The sequence below is a fragment of the Aquila chrysaetos genome, chromosome 19 (assembly GCF_900496995.4).
Source record: "Aquila chrysaetos chrysaetos chromosome 19, bAquChr1.4, whole genome shotgun sequence".
Lineage (NCBI taxonomy): Eukaryota > Metazoa > Chordata > Aves > Accipitriformes > Accipitridae > Aquila > Aquila chrysaetos.
The window spans coordinates 19,035,335-19,061,154 of NC_044022.1; the positions used below are offsets into that span (position 1 = coordinate 19,035,335).

Below are 25,820 nucleotides of genomic sequence, written 5' to 3' on the forward strand. Positions count from 1 at the left end.
AAAACTAGCACACAACAGAAACACTGTCCTCCCAGTGAGGAGTGAAACAGGGACAGGACTGTTGCATGAATTTTCCTGCAAAGCCTTTAGCAGCCAGACTAATCCCAGGCACACCTCGTGCTGACCTTTACACACATACACACAAAACTTTCTGGGAGACTTTCTTCGCCCAGTCCCTTGCTTACTTCATCTCCCAGCAGGGCTGCCTGCTGGACCTGGTGATCCTGCTTCCGTACAAAGGGAAAGAGCCTCCACCTACCTTCTCTCCTTCCCTCCCCGGTTCCTCACTCCCTCTCTCCCCCTCGGCCGGGCAGGATTCCTCGGGCAGAGCATGCAATCAGTGCGCAGGGAGCAGCCGCAGCCACAGGAAAGATGCAGAAGCACAGCCAGAAGGAGCACCTCTACAAGCTGCTGGTGATCGGGGACCTGGGGGTAGGCAAAACCAGCATCATCAAACGTTATGTCCACCAGAACTTCTCCCCCCACTACCGGGCCACCATCGGGGTGGACTTTGCCTTGAAGGTGCTGAGCTGGGATGCCGAGACTGTGGTACGGCTGCAGCTCTGGGATATTGCGGGTGAGTACAGAGGAGAACCCTTTGCCCCATAACCCGTCCAGAGACAATACAAAATACAGACCCAAGTTCATTTGGACTAATCTTTAAGTTGGAAACTACCAGTGCCTATGCGGTGAGGGAGAGGAGATTGAGGAAAGAAAACTTTAAGGGCAGATTGAAATTTTGGAGTTTCCCTAAAGCCATCAGACCCCCAAACAAGGGGTGTCAGACTGAAACCTGTCCTGTCTGACTTTTTTCCCAAGCCCTTAGACACATGCGGGGACACGGGCACCTCTCTCCAAATGCCCCAATTCTTCCCCCGCAGCTGCTGCTGTTCAGCTTGCCTCATTAGACTAACAGATCTCTGTGATGGGAGGGAGAGTAACAAGAATTTCCTGTTACATGTGTTTAATTTGGCGGAAGAGATGAGGGATTCAATGAGATGGTTAAAATTATTATTATAGTTTAAAAAATAAGGAGAAGGCATCACTTAGTTACTTTATCAAAATACCTTCCTTCTTCCTTTCCTTCCTCTCTCTCCTACCTCCCTTCTTCAGCCCAATGAAATGTAAACAACTTCTGACATGCTTTGAAGAGAAGTGTTTCTATTTGGCAATAATCCTGGTTGTTAAAAATGTATTTACTCATGTTTACTTGTCCTTATTCCAACTTGTCCTTATTCCAACATCAAGCAAAAAAAAGATAATTTACTCTGTGTGAAAAGAAAAAGAATAAAGAAGTCCAGCTACCCTTGCATGCTTACATAATTAAAAAATACAGACTCAACATTGTTGCTGTCAGTGCTACGGAGTTTTTATATTTGGCTTCCAATTAAACCCACAACTTTTTTTGCCACCCCCCTTGCTAGGAATTAATAATTTTTGATTCAGTCCACAAAATAAAAGTTTATCTTGATGGCATATTTCGCATGCTGTAAGTAATCATTTTTTATTTAGTGTATGTAGGAATCCAAGTACAGCTATAACACAATAGCTTACGGCAAGAAGGAGGGCATTTTGAAACTCAATTAAATTAAGAAGTTACATTTGTTAAGTAGGGAATAGAGGTGAAAATTATATCAGGTGTTAGGCAACTGTGCCAGCCTGTGGCCTGAGCTGCGGGTTCAGTGATCTAGTCTGGAGCAGCACCGAGTAAAACTAGTGAAATGAGAAAATTCCTGACATTCTTATCTGTGGAGGGAGTGCCTTTCTTCTACACTTAGCTGCCTCATGTCTGAGCTCTGAATTTGGCACCAAGGTACTAAAACTTATGCAACAACACTGCTTTATGCACAACATGCATAACCTCGGCTTTTTTGCACATCAGTAGAGTCTTGTGGTTTTATGGTATTAAATACATGTATGCTCAGTTTTCTTTATTAAAAGTTGGAATAATGGGGAAAGCATTACTTTTATCGCTCACCAGTGACCAATTATATCCAGAAATACATACACATCCAGCAAAAACTTTGCTGCATAAGAAAAAGTATTTAATAGTAAATTCTGAATGCATCAGGGACTTAAAGAATGTATTTGCATGCCTTGTTTCAGAGATTTATTACTCTACTAATCATGTGCTGGCGGATCATATGATGTAGCTTTCAGTCAGGCTGCAGAAGCAATTACACCAAGTTGTAGTACTGAATGACTAGCATGCTTTCTGAGTTATCACACATGACAGAGAGAATTACAGCATAGTACTAAATTTCATATGAATTGCTCAATTCAAAGCATCTCTGTGAAGGTCAAGACAGTGGCCGGTAATAAAAAGAGTTGCTGTCTTAGTTTTGATGACTTCTGTGTAAGGAGCTTTAGCTGTTGATGGCGATACAGAGAAAATAGGTTCTGTAAGCAACACGCTGAATTCAGATCAGCGTGGCGCTGGCATAGAAGTTATCACGAATAAGGCATCTAGCTGGTGAGAAAAAAAGTTGTTTAAAAATGAAAGCAAAGTAAAACAGATGGGAAATATGGAGGGAATGGAAGTGTTTTATCCTGACTGTGGCTGGTCATATATCACCACTTGCAAAACAGAAATAGGCGAGGATAAGAGGGAGGAAAATAAAATCTCTGGTCTCAGAACATCCTCTCTTTTGGCAGAATCTCTGTTATTAGGTCATGTTTATCTTTGGGAGTAAAGCAATAAATTTTCAGTCTCTAACCAAGCTGGAGGATGCTGGCTTAGCATTTAGGACATCTTGAATTGAAGCAAATGCTGCAAATGCATCACTATATGAATATATATGTGTGTGCGTGTATATATCAGGTATCATTTTAGCTCTTACATCCTCTCCTCCCCCTCCATTATACAGCCAGTGAACTTAATACTAAGTGTTATGTATCGTCTTCCTTGCACTTTGCTGTGTGGATCAGTGGGTAGTAAATTATTTAACAATCTAGAAATAATATTCTCAAAGAGGTTTTGAGTAAAACTAGTGTCAAGATTATCCACATTATTAGTAGTATTTACATACATGGTGACTTCATGGGAGGAGTGACATACTCCAGCTGTGGTAGGACCAAGGAGTTTACCCTTGTTTACCCTTACAGACATAAGAAGAAAAAGCAAATTTGGTTCATCTGGTGCCATCTTGTTTCATATTTAAATGTAGTTTATATTTCTGTAACATATTTTTCTGTATTCTTTAATTTGGTAAACAAAACTATAGTAAGATCTAATAGCTAAATGCTGAAACTGCATTTATTTAGTTGAGAGATAAATGCTGAACAATAAGGATAACTAAGCATTAGAAAAATTAATTCAGGGGTAAGGTATTTTCTGCATCACATAATATTACATTAAGACTTGGGTTTTTTTAACAGATAATATATTCTTGAAGCTATGGGTGTTAGGAATAATTGGACAAAACTTCATGGTTTATGATGTTATGATATCTGTAACAACACAATGGCATTAAAATTTATGAATTTATGTCTGATTCAGTGAAGTGCCTAAGTTTCAAGTGACTGAATTTTCACTGTTGCGTGTGGGAGGAGATATACATGGTAAAATTCTCCTCGTCTTTAATTTCCTCACGACAGTTCCACTTTATTTCATTGAATGTCCCAAATTCTCAGTTCTGGTGTTCATGACCCTGTTAAAGTGTGCCATCACCTCTACTGCTGTGTCATGCATCTTCAAATCTTGCTCCTCAGTCAAATTTTTGTTGTTGTTGTTTCCTTATCTTTTCTGCTGCCTCTGTACCAGTATCCTTTAGATTCATTGACAGATTGTTAGAAGGAAAGCTTTAAAAGAAACTCTCGATCATATTTTGAAGAAGGCTGCTGTGGTGAGGGTGGCCCTGCAGATGCAGGCTGGGACCGCTTTTGAAGAAACCAACTATTGCAGACAGCAGATCCGGGTGCATTTGCTATTCACTTCTCTGCAAGGCTGCTCCCAGTGCTACTGTCTGTGTTTCGTGTCCAGGCAGCCCTGAGATTTCTCTGGCCAGCTTTAGCTGCAGATTTACTGCAGGGAGCAGCTCTGCGAGTGCTGCGGAGGGCAGAGAGCAGCAGCTCAGAGCCTTTGCCCTCCCCTGCCACTTATTTCACAGCCGTGTCAGCATCACCGTTACCCCTCCTGCTGCGTATGTGTGGGCTGGAGTATTCATTGCCACCAAAACTGGTGGTTTCTTGCGTTGGTTTGCTTTTACAAGGCGGGTTCTCATCTCATAAAGAGTTGGACCAATGCATTGGAGACATCCACGCAATACCAGGGGTGAAAGAACAGTTTCTTTCCCTTTCCCTGCAACTTTCACTTTAGGAAACAGCATTCTTTGCACAGATCTAGGCAAATGTCTCTGCAGTTGTGAATTTTTTAAGACTGTTTTGCTCCAGAAGGAGTAAACGGACTGTTCACTTATGCCAGGCACAACACATCCTCAGCGGTTTAGGCTTTTAGTGGCTGCTAAGCATTGCGGTACATATGCATAAATAAGATAGTCATGGTGATTTCTAGGCTAAGTTACCTTGAAATTACTGTTCTGCAAACATAAATAAGTCCCTGGCTGTGGTGGTTTTATTTCAGTATAGATTTGTGGTGGGGTCCGTGGGCCTGATCCTTCTGACAGCCTGCTTTTCCACATTCTGGGGTGGTGAATACCACCTCAAGGCTTGCTTAAGTTTCAATCATAAAGGCAATGACTTGAATTCAAGGGTGAAAATTCTGATAGTTATTTTAAAGTGAAAGGTAAAAAATGTTTAAATCTTCTCCACATTTTCCAGCTTTTCAGTGTTGGCTAAAAGCCCTCTGTAAAGCACGGTGGTTCTCAGAAGCTTTTGCCTCTTAGGATGGGGGATGGCGGCAAGAAGTAAAACCCATTGTAAAGTGGGGCATTAGGCAGTTTTAATCAATTTTTGTCTTGCACTATATTTCAGATACTGTGGTTGAGACAGTGGAAATTATCTGAGTTTTAGCACTTTATCATTAGTTTTTATAACTTTATCAGAGATGATAGTGGTTAGTGAAAATTTTAGATTTCTGTACAAGTCATGCTGGCAAATTTGTGTGGCGTGCATTTTTATAAACTATGAAAATTCAGCTGTTGATGGCTTTAAGCCCATGAAATGATACCTTTCCCTGCTGCAGAGGTGCCACTGAGATTAGGGTAAACGTGCAGGCATGTGCTATTCAGACAGAGAGTCCGTCCCTTTAATGGAAATATTGTTGCTTTGGTACCTTGTTCTCACTGGGTTCACTTCAAAATGGGGTAGGATTCGTCTGGTTTAACAATTAGACATCTGGTACTGAACCATCTGAGTATAAACTACTCACCCTGGGCTCTCCAGGGGTTTGAGGGTAGAGATTAAATACCTCCATAATGAAGCTTATGTGACCACTCTTAAATGTCTATCCTTGTTTAGCAGATGCCCTCTAGATATCTCTTCTCAGTCTCTGACTACAAAGGGACCCTAATCTTAGTTGATTTTTGGAACCTAAGTTAGGGCTGATGAATCCCAACGTAAAGCACTGTCTCAATGGGCAAAGGCCATCAGACTCGTGGGGTTTGATGCCAGATGCCAGTGGCCTTGCAAGGGATGCAGTAAAGTACCATGGGCTAGATCAAACAAACATTTCACAGGTTTCTGACCTTTCCAATGAAGAGCAAAACCCATCTTCCCCAGTCCCTCTTGCAATAAAGCAGATTCTAATGGTCAAGGCTGCCTGCAAGATACCGCTGAATACCTAATAGCTCATCTATTTTCTAGCCTAATTACTGCCTAAGCCATTGTGTTGCTTAAAACCTAAGGCCAGATTCTGACACCTTTAATACATCAAACAGTGCCTATTTTTATGAGTAATTCTGCTAAATGAAAAAGTTTTAGGAATCTCATCTATTAAGATAGGTACTTGTTCATGTAAGGGAGAATCTTTGGAAAAAAGAGTCCTTCTGGATCCTTAGACACAATATTTAGCTCTCCAAGCGCAATGCAAACACTAAAGATCACTTTTTTCACAATGTAAATTAAATAAAAGTAAAGCCATTATGCAAATGACATAAAATTAAAAGTCTGTGGTTTACAAACTACCTCTTTTTCCTTTCAAAGTTGCATAATGTCTTTATGCCAAGTATGTTCATATATTAATTGCAACTGATGGGGAAAAAGACCACTTCAAAAAAGGGTTTAGGCACTTTATTCAGCCAGCAGCTCCATTCTTTCTCTTTCTTTGAAGTGATTGGTGATGGAAATACTTGGTGAACTTTGTCCTCCTGCATAAAGCTGCTTTTACAAACATGGTGGCTTTTCTGTGCAGTGAAAAACCTAGGTATCTGCAAAAGCAGCTGGAAGCAGGAGGAGGAATCAGTGGCATACCATTTGTCAGAACTTTGTGAGCCACTACTAGCCAGAAAATCACATCATAAGAGCCTTTAATTCCTCTAATAACTTTGATTTGAGTTTGTGATGAATGATTTTATGCTGCAAATTAATAATTTAGTTCATCTTCTATGACAACATCCCACCTATCTTTGAGATCTGTGTCCCAATAAACATGTGTAAGGCCCAAGTTTAGCTGTTCTTACATCATCTACGTCTCACCTACAGTGCAAGCATCTCAAGAACTTTGCATGAGAAGTATAAAGTATCACTGAAATACAGTGTGCATCAAAACCTAATTATATATGTTGCTGCTTGCCTCACTGCTGAGTTTCTAATCAGACCTTGACTTTTGTTTGAAGGCACCTTCTTGCAGATGAAAAAAATATTACTCAACAAGGAGATTATTGAATAGCACATGACTTAGCCATTCATCTGATTAGCCCACTGATAGGAATCATAAGACATTTTAATAGAGGATAGCCATAAGAAATTTTCAATATGACTTCATATTTCCTAGAAATGATATATTTCTATCTTGCTTTATCAATGGAACACGGTGTTTATTTAAGGTAAAAAAAAAATCTAACATGAATTTGGAGAAGACAGACATCCACTTTTGGTTTCTGTACCATGTGAATGACTTTCTCCTTGCTGCAACAGCTAGTGCATAAAACCAAAGATAAACATCACAAACAGATGGTGCTGACCCCGTAAGTGCACTCAGTGCTATTTCCATTAAATGAAACTGCATGGTCTAAAAGCCCAGTGATCAGCACTCTTCAGTTCTCATCCCAGCCTTACATTTGACAGCACAATTTCCATCAGATAAAACCTCCACAGGTAACCTTCCTAGGGTCAGAGGCAGACCGTCAATCTTCTTGTCTTCCTAACCTGCTCAAAATTATGCACGTTGAAAAAATAAGGTTAGAAACAGGTTTCCATTGAATGTTGTCTGTTCTCATAGCACCTTTTCTCAGCTATGAAACATACAGTTAAATGCAATAATTGTCTTGCTTAAAGACTGCTGTTGTCATGAGATGTTTCAGGAATTTATAATTCTTCTTTTTTTGGATCACACCTCAGCAGTAGACATGGAATAGAAATAGAATAGTAGACAATAGAATGGAAATTCTATTTTTTCACTTCAAGAAAAATTCCGTGTAATTTATTTCCATTCTTGGAAACATTTTTTCAAAGTTCCCATGCAAACAGCATATATATTAACAAACCCACAGCTGACCAACATACCACATCCTGACATCAAGTGTGTTAATTTTTACACTGCTGATCATATAAAATGATAGATATTTACAAATGTCCATATTTGCATATAATAATATATTGCTAGTTCACAAAAATACTGTAAATAACTTCCCAGAAAACACTCTGAATTCAGCAAATAAAACCGTAAAGCTTCTGAACAGATCTAGTGTGAAACGTCTCCTCCCAGATCTTTTCACTGGAGCAATACAGCTCTTCATATCGCTACTGCTGTGCTATTTCTTGGAACACTTTCCACGTTTGTAAGGCTTTAAATTCACCTTTCTCACCTCTGTGTTTTAGTTTGCCAGTAAAACTGTATTCATAATGACTCTAATGTCTGGTGTGGCTCCAGAGCTTAATTATGTTACTGTTGATTATTACTTGCATGAGAATATGCAGGATCCTCTTCATGCATGAGCAGATTAGTTGTGTTAACATGTTTCCCACAAAATACCATATTATCAAGGAGCTTCCAATCTGGTACCTAGATTTTTTCTGACTCCTTTTTAAAGTTCTGTAACGCACACCAAGACTCTTGGTACTGTCCACAGACCTAGAAATCTGGCAGCTTAATAAGACTGTACACTGAAGTTCAAGCTTGTCATAGAATTATTAAATTCCCTTGGATGTTTGCTTTAAAACTCCTTTTTCATGCTATACTCTCTTGCATTTTCATACAAATGAGTCTGGCATGGTACTTACATTATTTAGACAAAGGGTAGCTTTCCAGTGACTTACAAAATGAAGTTCTACCTTCAGTAATGTTCTCTTAGAAAACCTGCTATGTGAAATATTGACCTAGATTGGAAGCAGTGATTTTTACAAGGTGGTGTTTTTTTTCTCCTCCTACTTTCTTCATCACAGGTCAGGAAAGATTTGGAAACATGACCAGAGTATATTACAGAGAGGCCATGGGGGCATTTATTGTCTTTGATGTTACAAGACCTGCAACATTTGAAGCAGTGACAAAATGGAAAGAGGATTTGGACTCTAAGTTGGTTCTTCCAAATGGTAAACCTGTGCCGACAGTCCTCTTAGCAAACAAATGCGACCAGGGAATAGATGTTCTTATGAACAACGGCATCAAGATGGATCAGTTCTGCAAAGAGAATGGATTCGTGGGCTGGTTTGAAACATCAGCCAAGGTAATGTTTTCATTTATTTTTAAATGTTTCTTCAAGTACAGAGAAACTGGTTCCTAGAATAGTTCATTTGGTCGAAATGCGTACCTTGCAAAGCTCCTCTCTTGGTGGAATTAATTAAAGGTGAATTTGTAAATTAATAAATTTCTATTTCTTATAGGCCTTTTATTGCAAAGCAAATTATATGCAACGTTCTGAAATGCAGCTGCTCTAATACGATAGGCCAGCAGTAAAGGATGTAAGTGGTCAACAACTTACTGTGTAATAGCCTGGGGAAGAAGATGACCTTTGCCGAGGCAAAAAAGCCACCTCTTATGAATGATATGAGGATACTTTTCGTAATTCTTAACAGTGAATATTATCTATAAATATTTATATAACCACTTTGCCTGGGAAATGCTGATTTGAGACAATAGCTTTATTGTGTTAGATTCCAGAAAAAAAGTCAGTCTATTGTAGCGCTTGCACGATGTTTACAGTTGTAAGCTCTCATTCTCAAAAGCTTTTTCAAAAAAATCACATATCTGGGGAGAAAGGAAAGATCAGTGGTCAAACTGCCAAATCAGCTGCTCTGAGGTTCAATTCCTTGCCTTAGTACAGATTTCCTGGGTGCCTATAAGAAAATGGAGATAAAAATCAGAAGGGGCACTGGGACTTTCAGAGTATAAAGGTCCAAGGTACAGTGGTCCTGTATATCAATTTGAGATTTCTCAGATAATCTCAGTGCATGCAAGATTTGGAGTGCTGGCATGTAAAATATTCATTTGAACACAACAGTTCAATGGATATTGTGTTTATTGTATTCTCCGATTATGAAAGCTGGTGTCATCATTAAAAGCTCTGGGAAACATTTGGATGTTTTAAATGTAAACAGTTTGGCTCTGGTTTGACCTAGATTCTTAGTAGACTGAAAGCCAAAATACTACATTCAATTGTTTAATTTCTTTTAAACACTTTATGAAAGTTACTTAAGAACCTTTGGAGTGTATAATTGTATACTTGTATTTTACTTTTCTGGTCCTGACTCCTTCTTTAAGCACTAATATTTAGAAGTCTCACTTGTAATCAGCAGAAGTAACAGCAGGTGACTAGCAGCATGTCCTAGACTGCCTCAAGCATTGCATGAACTCTGGGCTGAGATTGCAGCCTTTCAATACTTAAGGGGGGCTTATAAGAAAGATGGGGACAGACTTTTCAGTAGGGCCTGTTGCGATAGGACAAGAGGTAGTGTTTTTAAACTAAAAGAGGGTAGATTCAGACTAGATACAAGGAAGACGCTTTTTACAATGAGGGCGGTGAAACACTGGCACATGTTGCCCGGGTTGAACAGGGCTTTGAGCAACCTGATCTGGTTGAAGATGTCCCTGCTCATTGCAGGGGGTTTGGACTAATTGCAGGGGGATTGGACTAGATGACCTTTAAAGGTCCCTTCCAACCCAAACCATTCTAAGATTCTGTGATTCTGTGTCTTTGTGGTCAGTGTCTTTGCTTTCCTACTGAATGAGTCTCAAAACTAGTCACTGTTTCTTCAAAATGCCATTTTTAGGGAGACATTTTGGTCTAGGTCAGTGTGTAACTTACCTTGCTGTACAAACAGGGTACTTCCTATTCCTGCATATGCAGGACCTGGTTTGAATTCAGGTCTGTGGTTCTCTGCTGATTTGTGCTGGGTGAGGCCACCAGAATCCAGTGTTCCTTTCTAGGATAACCTCGATTTTACTATGGACAGTGTCCAGTTCTGGTTTAAGAAAGAGGCCAAGATCTCTTACATCAGCTTCTTCATGATAATTATGGCAGAAAGGTAACTACTCCAGGAAAAAAAAAAAACAAACAAAAAACCAGAACTCAGAGAGTGAAGCATTTGGAATGGCAGCTGTCAGTAGAACATGTGGAGAGTTAGGGGATTATTACAGGACAAACTATTATTATTTGTATAAGGATTACATATTCTGGCTCTTTCCAATATTCTATTAGGTGTGTAACTGTCTTTCAGGCCACAAGTAACATGAAATACCTGGTTGTGAGTATTTGGGATCCAGTTCACCAGTGATGTGTAACACTGTGTATGGCTGTTTTCTTCAGAATTACTTTTCTTCATTTCTGCTATGTACATGAGTCTGCATTTCCTGGAGACAAGAACCAATTCACTGAAAACTGAGGCCTGAAGGCAAAACCACCACAAAAAATCATGTGGAGAGAAATGAGTAACAAATTGTTTTAAAATGTCTGCATCTGAAAGACTTTCAAAGAGAATGAGAGGGAACAGGATGGGCCATTGTTTAAAGGATACAGGACCACAGTTTCATTATTTTAGGTTTGGATTATAAAAGTCATGCAGCTGATGACTGCTCTTTGGCCTATGAGAAAGGAATCTGTACCATGAATTCCACACATCAGTCCCCAGCAAGCATCTGTCCACCTCTTAAAAAGAACAAACACATTTATTGTGCCAAGGGCCATTGCAGGTCATGACAGAGAATGAATGTACAAACAATTTTAAAGGCCACAGAGAGGTTTTACTGTGATGATGGAGCCCGTCTTAGGCATAATTATGGAAGTATAAAAGACATGTAAACTTTTAAAAAGTCACAACAGATGAAAAGTTTTCCAAGTTTTTCTAAGCCACATAGAATTAAGATTTTGATTTATTTTAAACAAAGGAAATATCTAGATTCTTCTTACTTTATTTAAGTCAGAAACCCAAGTAGTCCTCAGGTTACCAGTGTAATCCTGCAGAAACAGAAAGAAATCCAGCTACGACAAGACTTATCTTCAAAAGCCACTGTGAAGGGAGCAATGAGATTTGAGGACACATGACTCTGGGACACATGACTGTTATCAGATTGTTCTCTGCTGCTATAGACTGAAGGCAAGGATCTGTTACTCTGCAATCCACACACCTGATTTCCACCCAGAACTGGAGGCTCCTGACTAAAATGATGCAAAGAAGAGTAATTCCACTAAAGACGGTAGAATCACAACATTTAGGCTAAGTCAGATCAGAATAATTTCCCCACTTGGTCTAAGTTCTGAACTAAAACCTACACATATTTTCTAAACAAAAGTTGTGATTACTGCTATTTTAAAATACTGAATGTTACATGTACTTGGTATACTTTCAGCCTAGGGCATATTAAATAATTGAACTCAGGTCTGGGGAAAATAAAAACCTAGCTATGTTTGCTATAGAGAATAGAAACTCTTTTCTGAGCAGAATAACACTGACAGAGAAGTCATCATATTGCAGCTAGCAGTTTTAGCAGTTCAAATAAGTAATAACTTTTTTTTGTGGTATCCTGGAATAATTAGATCTCCAGAGGTTTTCTGGAGACGTGCTTGGAAACGTTATAGCCTTCAGAGCAAACTGAATCTGATTTATGCATTTTGGAAAACAAAGGTGATTTCTTATAAAAATACATCTTAGTTCTGGTTGCCTTGCAGAAAGTAGCATGCTGTATATGTACCTACCATATTTCAAGCTGTCAATGGTTTGAATTTTTTGTCCGTAGCACTGGCAGATTACACCAAAAAACATCACTCTATTTTTCCCTGGTGCTTTTTTTCTTAAGTTAACTTCAGTATAAAACATTTGAGCCACCTAATGCATTCTCATGTATTAGTTTTGATTCTTGCATTACTCTAAAGGAAATACTCAGCCTGTTCCAATTTTCCACTCCCTACAAAGACAGAAGAATTTGTTCTGATAGTTTGCCATTTAAGAAGGGCCTTGTTGGGCAACAGCACAATGTAGTATAGTCACAAGTTATACATATCGCCATATATCTGGTGGAAAGCCTGGTCTCTTTTATATATGAATATTTAGTTTGCTCATATTGATTGCAGTCTGAAAGCACATCCCCAGATAGTCACAAAATAACCTTTAATAATAAATTCTTTAATAAATTTCATGACCACAACTATTGTGAAAGATGCATTTTTTTAAAGGAAGGAAAATTCTCCTTCCTGTCACACATTTAATTATCCAGCATGTGGCCAGAGTAGCTGAGAGCTCCACTCGCATTTCCAAGCCTTTAAACTGTTTTCAGCACCATTCCTAGTTCAAAGAGGTGAGCTTTTGACCTGGATTAGAAAAGCAGCAATTTCAGGCTTATTATCACTTTATAATGAAAACGGAACTTGTGCATCAAAACAGACAGCCAGGCAAAACTAAATGTGCTTGAAAATACCTACTTCAGAAATAACTTGAAATACCTTACAACTGACCATAGCTGTGCTGTGATTATGCATGAGTTCCTCTTTTCCCCACTGTAATTCTGCTGTCAGCAATACAGAATTAGGTAAAAAAACATTCACATTTTGTCCAAATTGCCCAGAAGGGCTGGTAGCTGTGCTTTTCAGATCCTTACTGAAGTAGGTGAAGCACACCGCTCCTTGTCTGCTGAGCATCATGGCCTGGAGACTGAATGAGCACTGAGTCTCTCGGCTGTTTGGACCAGAAAAATCTTTTGTCCTCTTGGAAACGTGGATAATAACATATTCTTTCTCCAGCTTTTGTCTGACAGGCAGTCCACAGTATGTCATAGTGCCCAAATGCCGGACTAGGAATCAGGAGTCCTCTTTGCCACTGATCTACGGCGTGACCTCCAAAAAGTCAGTCTCTCCTCTGATCCAGCCTCTGCCACAAATCAAGGACAGCAAATCTGCTCATCTGACCAGTGAGCTCTGTGAACAAACCAAGCTCTACTAGCCCTTGTTTAAATCACAAATTCTTCAGTTCTTCTGACTGGACAATTATTATGGAAGTTGAAGAAACCAAGCTATACGGTAGACTTGCAGAGGAGCAGGATATGTGCTTTCCATTTCCATATAGACAAATGAGGTTTGGACATGTATTTGAATTAGGCTGACACGCTACAGCTAATCTGCTGATCTGGTAACTGAAACCAAAGCAATCCATTTAAGACTGCGAGACCCAGTTAGGGATGTATGGCTTCCTACATTGTCTTTTTAATTCACTCAAAAAAAAAAAGTCTAACCGATCTCACTGCACAGAGCCCTAGAAGATATTTCAGCTTCTGCCATAAACCAAGAAATGAAGCTGACACCTAAGGCAGAAGCTTTCAGGTCAGATATACAGTCACTCTGTGCAGAATCCTCTGCAGAGTTTGTTTCCCGTAGCTAAAAGAAAAGGAGTTGATTCAGACTATCCTACAGGTACTAGAGCTGTCCTATAGCTCTCTGGATCATTTCTATGAAATACGTTAGTTAGTGCTGGCCAAAGCTGGAAATTCACAGAATCACAAAATTGTTGAGGTTGGAAGGTCATTTAGTCAAACAATTTTGTTGCAGAATATTCAACCAGCTATAATAATACAATCACAGAAATTATCTTGTTCTCAGGGTTGCAGTCACAGCAGTTCACATCCATGAATTTCATGTTCATGCATCCGGTTGGCTTTTAACTTGTATGGTTGTGTTTTTCTAGAAACACAACCACAGAAATACGGCACAACACCTTAATAAGGCTCTGCTGCCAGCAGTTTCCAAGGGAGCTCTGCTAAGGGAGTGTGTGGAGCCATTCCCTCAAATTGCTTGCTCCGGGGGAGCGCAGGTTAAAACATCTTGAAATTCATTTCCCTGCTCCTGGATTTTAGTGCATTATAGAAATAAAATGTGGAAGCTACGTGTTTCTCACTCGGTTCCCATCTAATACCTGAACATTTCAGAATTTGTAAATGTTTACGCAAGAGAAGTCGATTTCGTTCAACTCCAGTAGTAGCGTCTAAGGTCATGTCTCTAAGCGGTGCTGCCTTAGACCTCCGCACGTGCCCATGTTAGGTAGCCATGCCTGCATACACGTTGTTCTTCACCCTGACTTTCAACATAAGACTCAGAAGCATCATATTCAGTCGGAGAAAGAAACTACTCAAATGTAGAAAGGGAGCAGTTTTACACTAGAAACCAGACAGACAAAGCTAAGATACCTGCATGGCAAAGAAAGAAAAGTTTCATCTGGAAGTGAGACAGGCCCATAAAACTAGCAAAGGCCTTTTTTCTTCTGTAAAGAGCTAAGAGCCAGTCTAGTCTGAGGGGATTTATTTCATATATTAAAATGGAATGCTCTAAATGTTAATGTTCTGCATCTGCATTAGAGATGACAGTTAAGGGGGAAGGCAATCCAGAATGCAAAGAAGCTTGCTGAGCTTGTGTACTGCTTTGAGACACATTCAACAAAGTATTTATTTTCCCTTCAGTTGATCGTTGCATTACGAGAATACGACATTATTTCCCATAGCAATAGGTTCAAAGGTTTTAAATCATGCAACTCTCCTTCCCTGCCCTGAGTTGCTATCTTTTCCATAAAACTGCCCTTTGAAAAGATACATTTGAAGGAGATCGATCTACAAAGCAAACTGTAATTTCATTTGTGTCTTCCAGTGTTCCTTTCTGGCTTTCAGAGTTTGCTCAGAGTTATTTTCTTTGCCTTGCTTTGTTTGGTAATAGAATAAAGAGTAGCATGTGGTGATTTTCACTTTTGCATTCCTTCTTGATGGGGTCAAGAGAAAGACTGACTCAAGTAGTCAGACATCATCTCAGGAGATGGGTTCAGGTCCTTGCTCTGGCAGGTATTGGCAGGTTGATGCAGGGTAAGTCGTTTAGGGCTGGATTCACAGCTTAGTTCTTGCATCACTGACTGTGATAGTGTCTTTCAGGTGCTGGGACTTACTGAGGCACGAAAGTCACAGAAATGGGTTAAGCACCTCAGGGGACAGGGCAAGGGGAGATGCCCAGGAAAGAGTTTCATAAAAGCTAGCATGCTAAATCCAGATGTCCATATGAGAAGTAGAGCAAAAGCAGGAAGAGAGGACTGATGGCAACAAGGGCACCGTAATACGGGTAAGATCCTTTTTGCAGTAAAAAGTATCCCATGAGCCTTGGGGAAAGAAAGGTGTTGCGTTCCTACCTTATGAGAAGACTTCAACTATGCCATCTCCCACTTTCCAACTAGCCACCATGTGCTGGACCAGGTTTCATGCAGTTTCCTCGGTTTGGGGCTCTGCTTTTTCTCCATTTGATAAATGGCCATAGCAGCACTTCCCTATCACAGAAAGATGCTGTGTAGATAAACACATCAAAGCAGCAGCGCTGAGTAATAGCAGCCTTAAAAGTAATATAGGTAGACAGACCTTACCCCGTATGTGAAGAACCATGAAAGTAAAAGTGACCTCAGAGGAGGCTGGAAGACAAGATACAGCACTACAGGTGCATCTAGTACCATGTTAAGAGCTAGATAACCCCTGAACATCTTGATGTTCAGAAGTGGCTCCACCAAGTAGGCCCCTCAGTATGACCTAAAGAATATGCTCAGAATATGAAAAGAAGTTAGTAAAAACAGAAAAAGGAAGAAGGGAGATGAGGGGAGAGGAGAGGAGAGGAGAGGAGAGGAGAGGAGAGGAGAGGAGAGGAGAGATAGAAGAGAGGAGAGGATAGGAGGAGAAGAGGCGAGCTTCGAGAGGCCTCTTCCCTTCCTTCAAGGCAAGGCAACAAAATGAAACAAGAAAGAAAAAAGTGTGAACTGCAGCAATCATTGCAATTCCTGTGGTGTTCTGTGTAGAACAAAAGCCATAAGGGAGATGACAGTTAAGGCATTTCAACATAGAGACCCACTGAAAGACATCGTTTCACTCAGTCATCTCACCTATATTTTCTTTCTTTTTTGAAACATAATTGATTTTATATTTAGGCATAATTGGAGCTGTTTCCATGTTTCAGTACAATTAGTAGGTTGTCTGTGATTATTCCTCTCTGTCCGATCTTATACTGTGATTTGTTGGGTGGATTTTCACCTGCTCCTTTTTCTCTGTCCTTCCCTAGATTGCCTTTCAACACGTCCTGTTCTCTAAAATTACCAGGTCTCTGGGTGTCTGTGTTTGGATAGCAGATCACCTTCTACTGTCTGCAGCTGCTCTGCTGCCTAGCAGAATATTGATTTTTCTTTTGCAAAACACACTGTAGAAGGAGAGGTGCAGAAATCAATATTTCATTAGACAGACCAGAATACAGCAATGTCTGTTCCACAGACCTAGGACGCGGGAGTCGACACCAGAGGATTAGGGTTGTAACAAAAGGCGATAGTAACATCAGAAAGCAAGTGGTCAAGGCATAGCGCTGGGACAGCAGGAGTTGCTTTATTGACATGAGCACAGGCTCCTTGCAGCGAGTGACTTAGCATGTCACTTCTCATCCGTACCACGTACCGGTTGTCACCTGAACCATGGGAGAAGGCTGGAGCTAGACACAAGCTCAGAAACAGTTGTGCTGTCTGCTGGGGTCACCCTTCCTCTCTTGCTCCCCTTGTACCCTGGCAGAAATTTTCATCCACACAGCTTAGACAGTTCATATAGATGTTCAGGACGAGAAACTGCCTCTCCGATCCAACACACGCTACGGACAGGACTTGTTATTCCTTTCCTCCGTACAGAACAAAAGGCTAAATTTTGATCGCGTGGGTGCAAATGCTTTAAATAGTGAATCCTCGCAAACTGGCACATTTTGCTTGAAGAAGCAAAAGCACAGTCACGTAAACTTCAGCAGGCGCATCTGAAGGGATGGTGCTCTGGCAGAGGGGAAGGTGGGCATGGCCTGAAAGCAGAAGCCTTTTCAGGTGGAATGGCCAGAGCTGGGGATGATCTCTGTCTGTATCTAATCCCACTTCACAGATATTCAGGGGATCCGGGCAGACACCTACCAGGGAAACAGCAAACTCAATCTAAAATGCAATTAACAATGTGATAAGGAATATGGGTCAAATTTGGTAAATACTTTCATTAAAAAGGAGAAAGAGCAATGCAGAAAAAGAGAAGCTTTTAATTTTCATATTCCCAAAAGTAAATGTTTTGACTTTTCATGTCAAAACAATACTTGCATGTTCAAATTTGGCTTTCTTCCCCCCAAAAGCTATAAAGGTTTAAAAAGAGGTTTATTAATCCAATTTCACTTTGGTTTGAGTTCTGGCTGAAGTAAAGCAGCATTGGTTTTTCCTTCTGAATTTTTAGGTTCGGGTCTGGCACGTGGACTTCCATCCATCACCAGTGGGGATGAGGGATGTCCACCTATACCCATTTTATGCTTTTGTTCTTCCCCCTTTCCCACTCTTATAAAATGCTGATCTTAAGCCTCTGACAAAGAGGGTTTCTGTTAATACATCTGAATTAATCAATTTGGGCACAATCTCAGATAGTCCCTAAGGCATTATTGAAAAAATGCATGCTGCCATCCCAAGAGAGAAGCAGCACATGCGTAAATGAAATGCTTCTCAGTCCATTAATAAAAGAAAACACAAAGCAAAAGATTTTTACTTCTGTGTTTTTGTGCATTTAACAATCCTGTTTTGTCTTCAGCTTTCTAAGCAGTACTGAGAGATATTTTTCATTGTCTATTTTTTCTAATAAAATTTCACAGTGTTCTGAAAAAGACTTTTGGTACATGCTTGAGGAATTTGCTTGTCTGGTCATAGAGCACCATGTGATACAGTAACATTTTAACATCTCAGTACGGAGCTGATTCCCAGCTCTGTATTACTTTCTAGGGGTTAGTATGTAAATGACTTGTCTAAAGATTTGGGTTTTTACAACCAACTGATATTCTTTACAGGCCAAAGATCAAATATTTAAGTTCACTTGTGTACTTGAAGAAACCTGTGAAATCTTGGTACTAATTAACATTTTCAGTTAGATCCCCAGATTTCAGCTCTTTACTGTGGTGCAAGGGGATGGTCAATGGAGTTTGTGGAGTTCTGCTGTTAATTTCAAGGGGACTAGAAATCAGCCTCACAGAATCCATTATTTTAGCATTTGATCTTCATATAATTGTACCATGTCTACTGAAACATACACATGTATACTCTGGTTTCTTTCTTTTATAGCTGAACTTCATACTTAAACATCTCATCTGACTTTTTTTGAACATGCACATGCAAGAAAAAAAGTTTCGCATGTTAGAATTTTACAGGTTATTTTATTAATGATGCTGAATTGATGTTGTGCATTTGCTGAAGGTAGATTTCACGGCATTGTGTGCATGGCTGTTTATGGTCTCAGCACAACAGGCTCCATCCAGATTCAGCTTGGAAACCTGGGAAATCTTAGATTGAAAATAAAAACATAATCTTTATGGAACAAGAGGAATATGTGCATATACATAAATATATACATATATATTTGTATGGATTTCTATATGTATGTATGTGGGTGTGTGATATGATTTCCCAGAAGATTGAAGCTGCAGTGAGGTTTCTATCTCCCATCATATAAAATAAGTAATCAATGCCAATAGTTAGAGTAGAAGAGTGTCTTTTGTGCCAGAAAGCCTGACTTTTCAGTCCAAACATATCGGTGGCTATCATTAAAAACAAATCCTTACTCAGTATTACTGCTTATTTTGTATGCTGTGCTGAGCTGTGTCTCACTGATCAGGTTGTTTCAGCTTTGCTTATTCTACAAACAGAGTAAGGGTTGCTGCAAGTTAAATGTGCTGTTGAAGTAAGGCACATGTCGAAAAAGACATGCTTTGCGTTTCGTTCTAAGCCCCTAGGGTGAGAATTTCTGTCTTACAAATGAAACCAATGGTGATATATCTCTTCTGAAGCAGTCCATTGGAGATAAGTCAGCCTCAACAAAAAATGAGGACTCAGAAAGATACAGAACTTTTTTTACTGTTTTGTGAATAATTTGAGATTGTATCATTTGTTCAGTGAATCTGGTTCATCACAGTTGTCATACAATGTGAGCATTGTATACAGAAATCTTCTGGAAACCATGGAAAAGCCTTGAAAAAATAAGTGCTATTGATGGCTGTAATTGCTGATAGGTAATTAATAATTTGAAAATCACAGTAACCGTCATTCAAGCAGTCAAATATGGACTCTGGAGCTTTCCTTCAGGCATCTGTCTTTAACATCCCTCTGGCATTTGTTTAGTTTATTGAAGCAATCAAATCACCAAGAGTTTGGGGTAATTTAAAGTGAGCTCTGTGTATAATTAAAAAGAGATATGAATCATAATATACATAAAACCTAACTAACTTAAAAACTACAGTAAGGATTATTTAATACAGTCAATTTTTGAAAGCTGTTTATTAAGGAAAGTAATGTTTGATGTTGCCTAGAGAAAAGTTTAATTATGCACAGGAAATATGCAGCATGGTGTAATTAATATTGACTAATCAACCTCTCTTTCTCTTTCACTTGCAGGAAAATATAAACATCAATGAAGCTTCCAGATGCTTGGTGAAACACATAATTGCTAGTGAGAGTGATCCAGTTCAGTCTATCGAACCAGATATTATAAAACCACACTTGAATTCCTCCAAGATTGTCAGTTGTTCAGCTTGCTTTAAATCCTAAGAGACTTCCAGACTATTACAAGAGCTGAACAACTATGATTCACAATTTATACTTTATCCAACATATCCAGCCTGCCCAGATTGTCCATAAGCAGATTGCCATTTTCTCAGAAATATACTTAAATATTTCCATAATTTTTTGACAGCTAAAATTTATTATGAGCTGTTCATCGATAGCAACTATTCAAAACTGTCTTTGGCTACTGGTCAAATAAGACTTATGGTGATGGCTGTGTTTTCCCAGTTGGGTAGCAACACCAGTGATATAAAAGCTTATTTCTTTGCAATGTGGTTTCTAAAAGCTTGTATTTGTGATGTGACTGCAGCAATACCCTACTTGTCCATTGGTCCTCCAGCCTGTCTTCTCAGTACCTTGACCAGGCAACCATCATCATTACACAGCTTTGTCACCCCTCAAACTTGAATGCTCTTGTTTCATATGAGGAAGATGATGGTGACAATGAAAATATAGCTGTTCAGAAAGAGACAACAGGAATGCTCACAGTGAAATCTCACTGCAAGTTCAGTCTCTTGGATGAAGTGGCAGGACTGAACCTGAAGCAACGTTTCATATCAGTTGTCCAGATCTCAGCTTCCGAGACTGAACCCTGATGTAGTATTGGCTCCCTCTTTCTGAAGAGTTAAATTCTCATAGTTAACATTGTCTTCAGATGCAGCAAAATGGAAAAAGTCAAGGGTGAGGGGTGACTAAACAGGGAATCGGGGGTACAGTCTCACAGGTGAAGCAGCTGACAGTTTTCAGAAAGGTTATCTATTCTATAAAGCCAGCATGTCCTCTGAAAAGCAGTCATTGATTTTGTTCCTGCCTTTCCATCCTTCATGCCACAGATGTCCCTGTGTGTTTAAACTGTGTATATTCTCTAAGTCCCTCCATGCATCCCTCCACTACGTTGATTCTCATGGGAAAATTCACTTTCCACACTGTAATGTAACAGCTGAACTTTTCAGGAATGCCTCTGTATTGAATAGCAGGGTATTTGCTTTCTGAGAACACTCTTCTAGAAACCACAATTGTATGAATGATCACAGGAAGCAAAATGGAACAGTGCTCAGAAGCACTCCTGGAATATGTGTAGAATTTGTTGAGCTGTACTGTGGAAATGAAATGGTTGATTTTCAGAGTCTGACAAAATATACAGGTTGGTGGACTCATTCAGACAAGTGTGTCTAGACAAGAAGTCTTGACATCTGGCTGCAAGCCCCTGCAAGACAAACTTTGCCTGTCTACTGCCGTAGACAAATCACTTGCATTTTCTGTTCCTGCTCAGCCTTTTCCTTCCTAAGCTGTGAACTCTCAGTGGCAGGAGCTGTCTTCTGAGATGGGTTTCTTTCCTTAGAGATGTGTAACACCGTGGAGGGGAGGAGGCAGAATCTCATGACGTCTTGTGTTTGCAGACATCACTTCAATACTTCACTGAATACGTAGCTGGAAATGAAGGAGTGAAACTCTCAAAGGCTAGTAAATAGGTTTTGGTTAGGAAAAATGGAGAAAAAAAAAAAATCCTCAAGCTGACCTTATCCTGTGGGACCTATGCGGTTCATGTGCCTCTAAAGTTCATTCTGTTACTTGGCAGTGTTAAGTTTACAGGTGAACTCAATGACCTTAAAGGTCTTTTCCAACCTAAATGATTCTATGACTGAATGATCTGTTACTATATAGGCACTGCAGAGAAGAGCCGGGGACAGAGACATAGCTATTTATGTGCTCTTCCTAAAGCCTTAAACTGATGTATTTTTGTCACAGAGTTTTAGAATAAGAAAGCAAGGTCTGTGGTTTTAAAAATAAAAATCCATTTCCAGAATTAATCCGCACACACACATAGATGTAAGGATCCGTATTTATCATGAGCTGGCTTTTTTCCAGGAGAGCAATTTTCAAGTTGTCTTGATTGCAGTGTTATCCTTAACACCTGTGTTAAACATCCTTTAACTCCTGCTGTGATCTGAGTCAAATACCTTAACCTTTCTGCCTCAGTTTCCTCATCTGTAAAATAGGGATTGATGTACACACCTACCTCACAGCACTCCTTGAAAGTTACAGTTGACACCATGCTTTGAAGATATATGTTATACAAATGCCAAGCTCTATTACTGCTCAGAATGATATATGAGTGCCCTCTAGCATAAATACATGGTGCTGTAATGCCTTAATGTTCTAAATCTATCCAGGGCTTGTCTGTGCTGCAACAATTAGCTTCAATTATTCCACCTCAGTTAACCTAGTCAATGTTATAAAGCAAAGTGTGACTGTGTGGGATTATTTAATCTAATAAATAGGTGCAGATGGGTTGCAAACGGAAACTGTGGCTGCACAGATGTCATGGTACTAGTTTAATAATCTCAGCAACAAAGCTTCAATTCAGAACTAGTGCCAGGTCAGCTATTTCAAATTTAAAGCATTGTTTAATTCAAGTCATATGGATGCCTTATTAAGGGTAACAATTCATACCTTGAGCCAACACTGGGGAACACAAGCACCTAGATATTCAGAGGGCTTCTAAAGGGCTAAGTTTTCATGAGTTGAACCCCATGCTTTACTTACAAACCTGGATGCCTCTGGTGAAGCAGAAGAAGTTGTCATTTCTTCCAAAAATTATTTTGTGCTCAACTTGCAACAAACATAGCAGTTGGTCATGTGTTTTAGTTATCTTCAGGTCGCTTGTCTTTGGTGGCTTCTCGCCAATATTCATTAAGCATAATGGTAACTTTCACAAATGTTTGAGAGCTATGGCTAAAGACCTGGTATAACAGTAATTAAAAAAACCCACATAAATAAAACACTTAAAGTACATATAGATTTTTTCTTTTTTTTCCTTCACTGTATTGTATAAACCTGCTTTAAACTATGAACTCATCATCTGTTCCCCTTTTTTCTGTTGTGCCAGGTTTCACTGCAGTCACTGTTCTTGGGCAGATTTTCCACCTCTGGTAGATGGTGGACAGATTTTGGCCAATTTCTAGAGAAATGTTCTAAAGTCATACATATTTACATCATAAGAATTAGAAAAGTATCATGAAGAATCAGGCCTCCTTAGGAGGTTACATAATTCCAAATGTTCATTTTTATTTGTACTGAAGTGATAAGAATCTGTCAAGTCTCTTTCTATAACACAATAAATGTGTGAATGCCACCTGGGTATCTAGCAAACAGAACCTTTTTAGAAGGGGTTGTCATAGGCAGGCCAGAATAAAAGCTTCAATTTAGAATTAATGAGCTCAGTTTGTGCCAATACCCTTTCAGGAACAAATGTTAAATTTAATTATACTGTGTCAGTCCCTAACAGGTTGGATTTCCTTGTTTTTTATTGATACATTCTGTGCTATGTCCTCTTTGCTGGTCATTAGGGACCAGGCATCTTAATTGCATAGCCATTTCAAAATGAAACATTTTCCCCTCTATTTGCAATAAGTAATAAAAGACATGAGTCTTTATTGCCTTCCAAGTAGGCAAAGATATTGCAAAGTAGATTTAAAATCAATTTTCATTCTAGTTCTCCATAAATGCCCCTCTGGGTGTCCCAGCACCAGAACCACAAACTGATGTGCAGGTGAAGTGCTGGGCATGAGGGATCAGCTCGAAACACTCATGAAAAATGGTGGTTGAGCATCTCCACGCCAAGGCTTCATTTAGCAACTCAGCCACACCACCAGTGATGACAGGATGGCTCTCATTTTCTGCCTTTGAAGCTCCATACAAAAAAAATCTCATGAACCTAACTACCTTGGGAAGCATACACACATTACTGATAGGAAAATGCATGGAGTGAAAGGTAAATATTACTCTGTTATTCCAGAAAAATCATATTTTATTTGACCAAGTTAGGCTTTCAACAGAAAGCCATTTGGACTCTGAAAATCAGGCTTTGTTCTTCTTATGCACCATTTTTTTAGATCATATATTTTCATTGAACTTTTCTATTCAGGAATAGCTGTTCCCAACAGTACCTTGTGTACGCAGCCGGAATTGTTGTACATTGATATTTTCTGTTCAGACTTTTTGGGGGGGCTTCTATTTTAACCTACCTGACCATATAAAAGGAGGAGGGAGGGAGGGAGGGTGAAGGTGCATGTTTAAATAGCAGTTTTCTTTTGCTTCTTAAAACAGCTTGTCTAGCTGGATGAAGTGAAATTGGTAAATACATGTGGGAGATGCAATTTTATGTCAATTGCCAGGAAACAATCAATGAAAATATATTTTACTGCATCAATATTTATGCATGTGACGGCAGGTTATATTGTAATAAAAGATGATATTTCTGACGAAGCATGGAATGTGAGTGTTTTGTAAAATTAATTCATTAACCAAAGTAAGCACATACAAGTAGCCACAAGCTAATTCTGCTTTCCTCATACGTAGCCAATCTCTGATACATATATATAGATAGATAGATAGTTTCATTTAGACTGTTTACTTTCTGTACAACCTTTCTTTTAAACCATCCAGGTTAGTGTTTGACATTAATTAAAGGGTTACATATCTGAGACAGAAACTTTCCACCTTTTCTCCCTCCATCATCCTATTTGATATGCAATTCCAGAAGCAGCTTTTATGGCTCCAGCTCTTCAAAGAACCTCAGTTCAAAGTCTGATTTTACAGGCAGAATTTTTGGCTCACAAATAGATGCATCATCAGTTTGGGGGCTCATTATTGACCACATGCTCAATTCTTGGAAGTGTGGCTGGGTAATAAATGGCCTACATTTGCAAATCAGGCAGCTGCATGTCTAGGGTGTCGTAACTGCATTTGTCTTCAGCTGTCAGGGCAAGCTGGTACCTGCAGCAATGTTACACACTTGACCTTTCATGATTCCCTAGAAATATCAGATTGTTTTATTAATTAAAAAAAAAAAAAAAAGAAAAAAAGAAGGAAAATAAAGGAGGTGCTCGCCTGCAGTGTGAGTCTAGTATTTATTTTACAGTTTTTAGCTTTTCTGCAACAACAGCAAAAAAAAAAATTAACATTCTGGTTTCATTGCCTGTTTCCATAATGCAGCCTGACATTCTCACACCCTATGGCTGGACGTGCTGCAAGACCCACAACCAAATCCCCGGCAATTAGCGACACTGTTGCAGCTACACTGACCAATCAGCTCAGAACGAGGAAATATCTTTGACTGCACAATTTGGGAATACTCATTTCCTGAAAATCATCTCTTTTACAGTTGCAGTGCATCAGCTGCCTAATTAAGATTGGAATCTCCGTGTTTTATGTTTCAAATGCAGTAATAATAGTTTACAAAGATAAGATATTAAACTGAGCAAAGCCACAGCATGGGACTCCCTAGAGTGGAAGCTAAGCAAATTAGTATCTCCTGGTAGACTTCTCTGCATGTCAATAGTGGGAGAAAGTTGTTCCAGTCTGATATTTGCCTGGTTTCTTCCAGGAAATGAGCTTTCAGCTAAGCCGTAGTAGCTCAATTCCACAGCAACTGGTAATATTTGCACCTGGTATCTAAGGAGTTTAAGTAGTTTTAAAAGACTACATTTTCTTTCAGAAATGGCATCTTTGTTAAAGGTTTAAAAGTCAGAGGTGCATAAATATTTTCTTGGGTCTATAAAAGGTAATTTGGGGTATCTAACTCCCATGCTAATCTATCTGTGTATCTTCTGGGTTTGTGAATTCATGCCTTTGGCTTTCACAAACCACGCAAGGGA

The 25,820-nt window shown here is 39.4% G+C and overlaps 1 protein-coding gene across 1 annotated transcript; it reads left to right on the forward strand.

Moving 5' to 3' along the window:
* The first annotated feature begins 194 nt into the window (after window positions 1-194).
* RAB38 (RAB38, member RAS oncogene family) lies at window positions 195-24,866 on the forward strand. Its single transcript, XM_030043224.2, has 3 exons — window positions 195-577; window positions 8,503-8,783; window positions 19,993-24,866. The coding sequence occupies exons 1-3, from the start codon at window positions 373-375 to the stop codon at window positions 20,143-20,145; spliced, it is 639 nt and encodes a 212-aa protein (XP_029899084.1). The 5' UTR covers window positions 195-372; the 3' UTR covers window positions 20,146-24,866.
* Window positions 24,867-25,820: the final 954 nt, after the last annotated feature.

Bases quoted from the DNA above. Each gene is read 5' to 3' on its own strand.
- RAB38 (XM_030043224.2), top strand. From the start codon at position 373: ATGCAGAAGCACAGCCAGAAGGAGCACCTCTACAAGCTGCTGGTGATC. The intron at 578-8,502 runs GTGAGTACAGAG...TCTTCATCACAG, and splicing joins GCAGCTCTGGGATATTGCGG to GTCAGGAAAGATTTGGAAAC. The intron at 8,784-19,992 runs GTAATGTTTTCA...TTTCACTTGCAG, and splicing joins GGTTTGAAACATCAGCCAAG to GAAAATATAAACATCAATGA.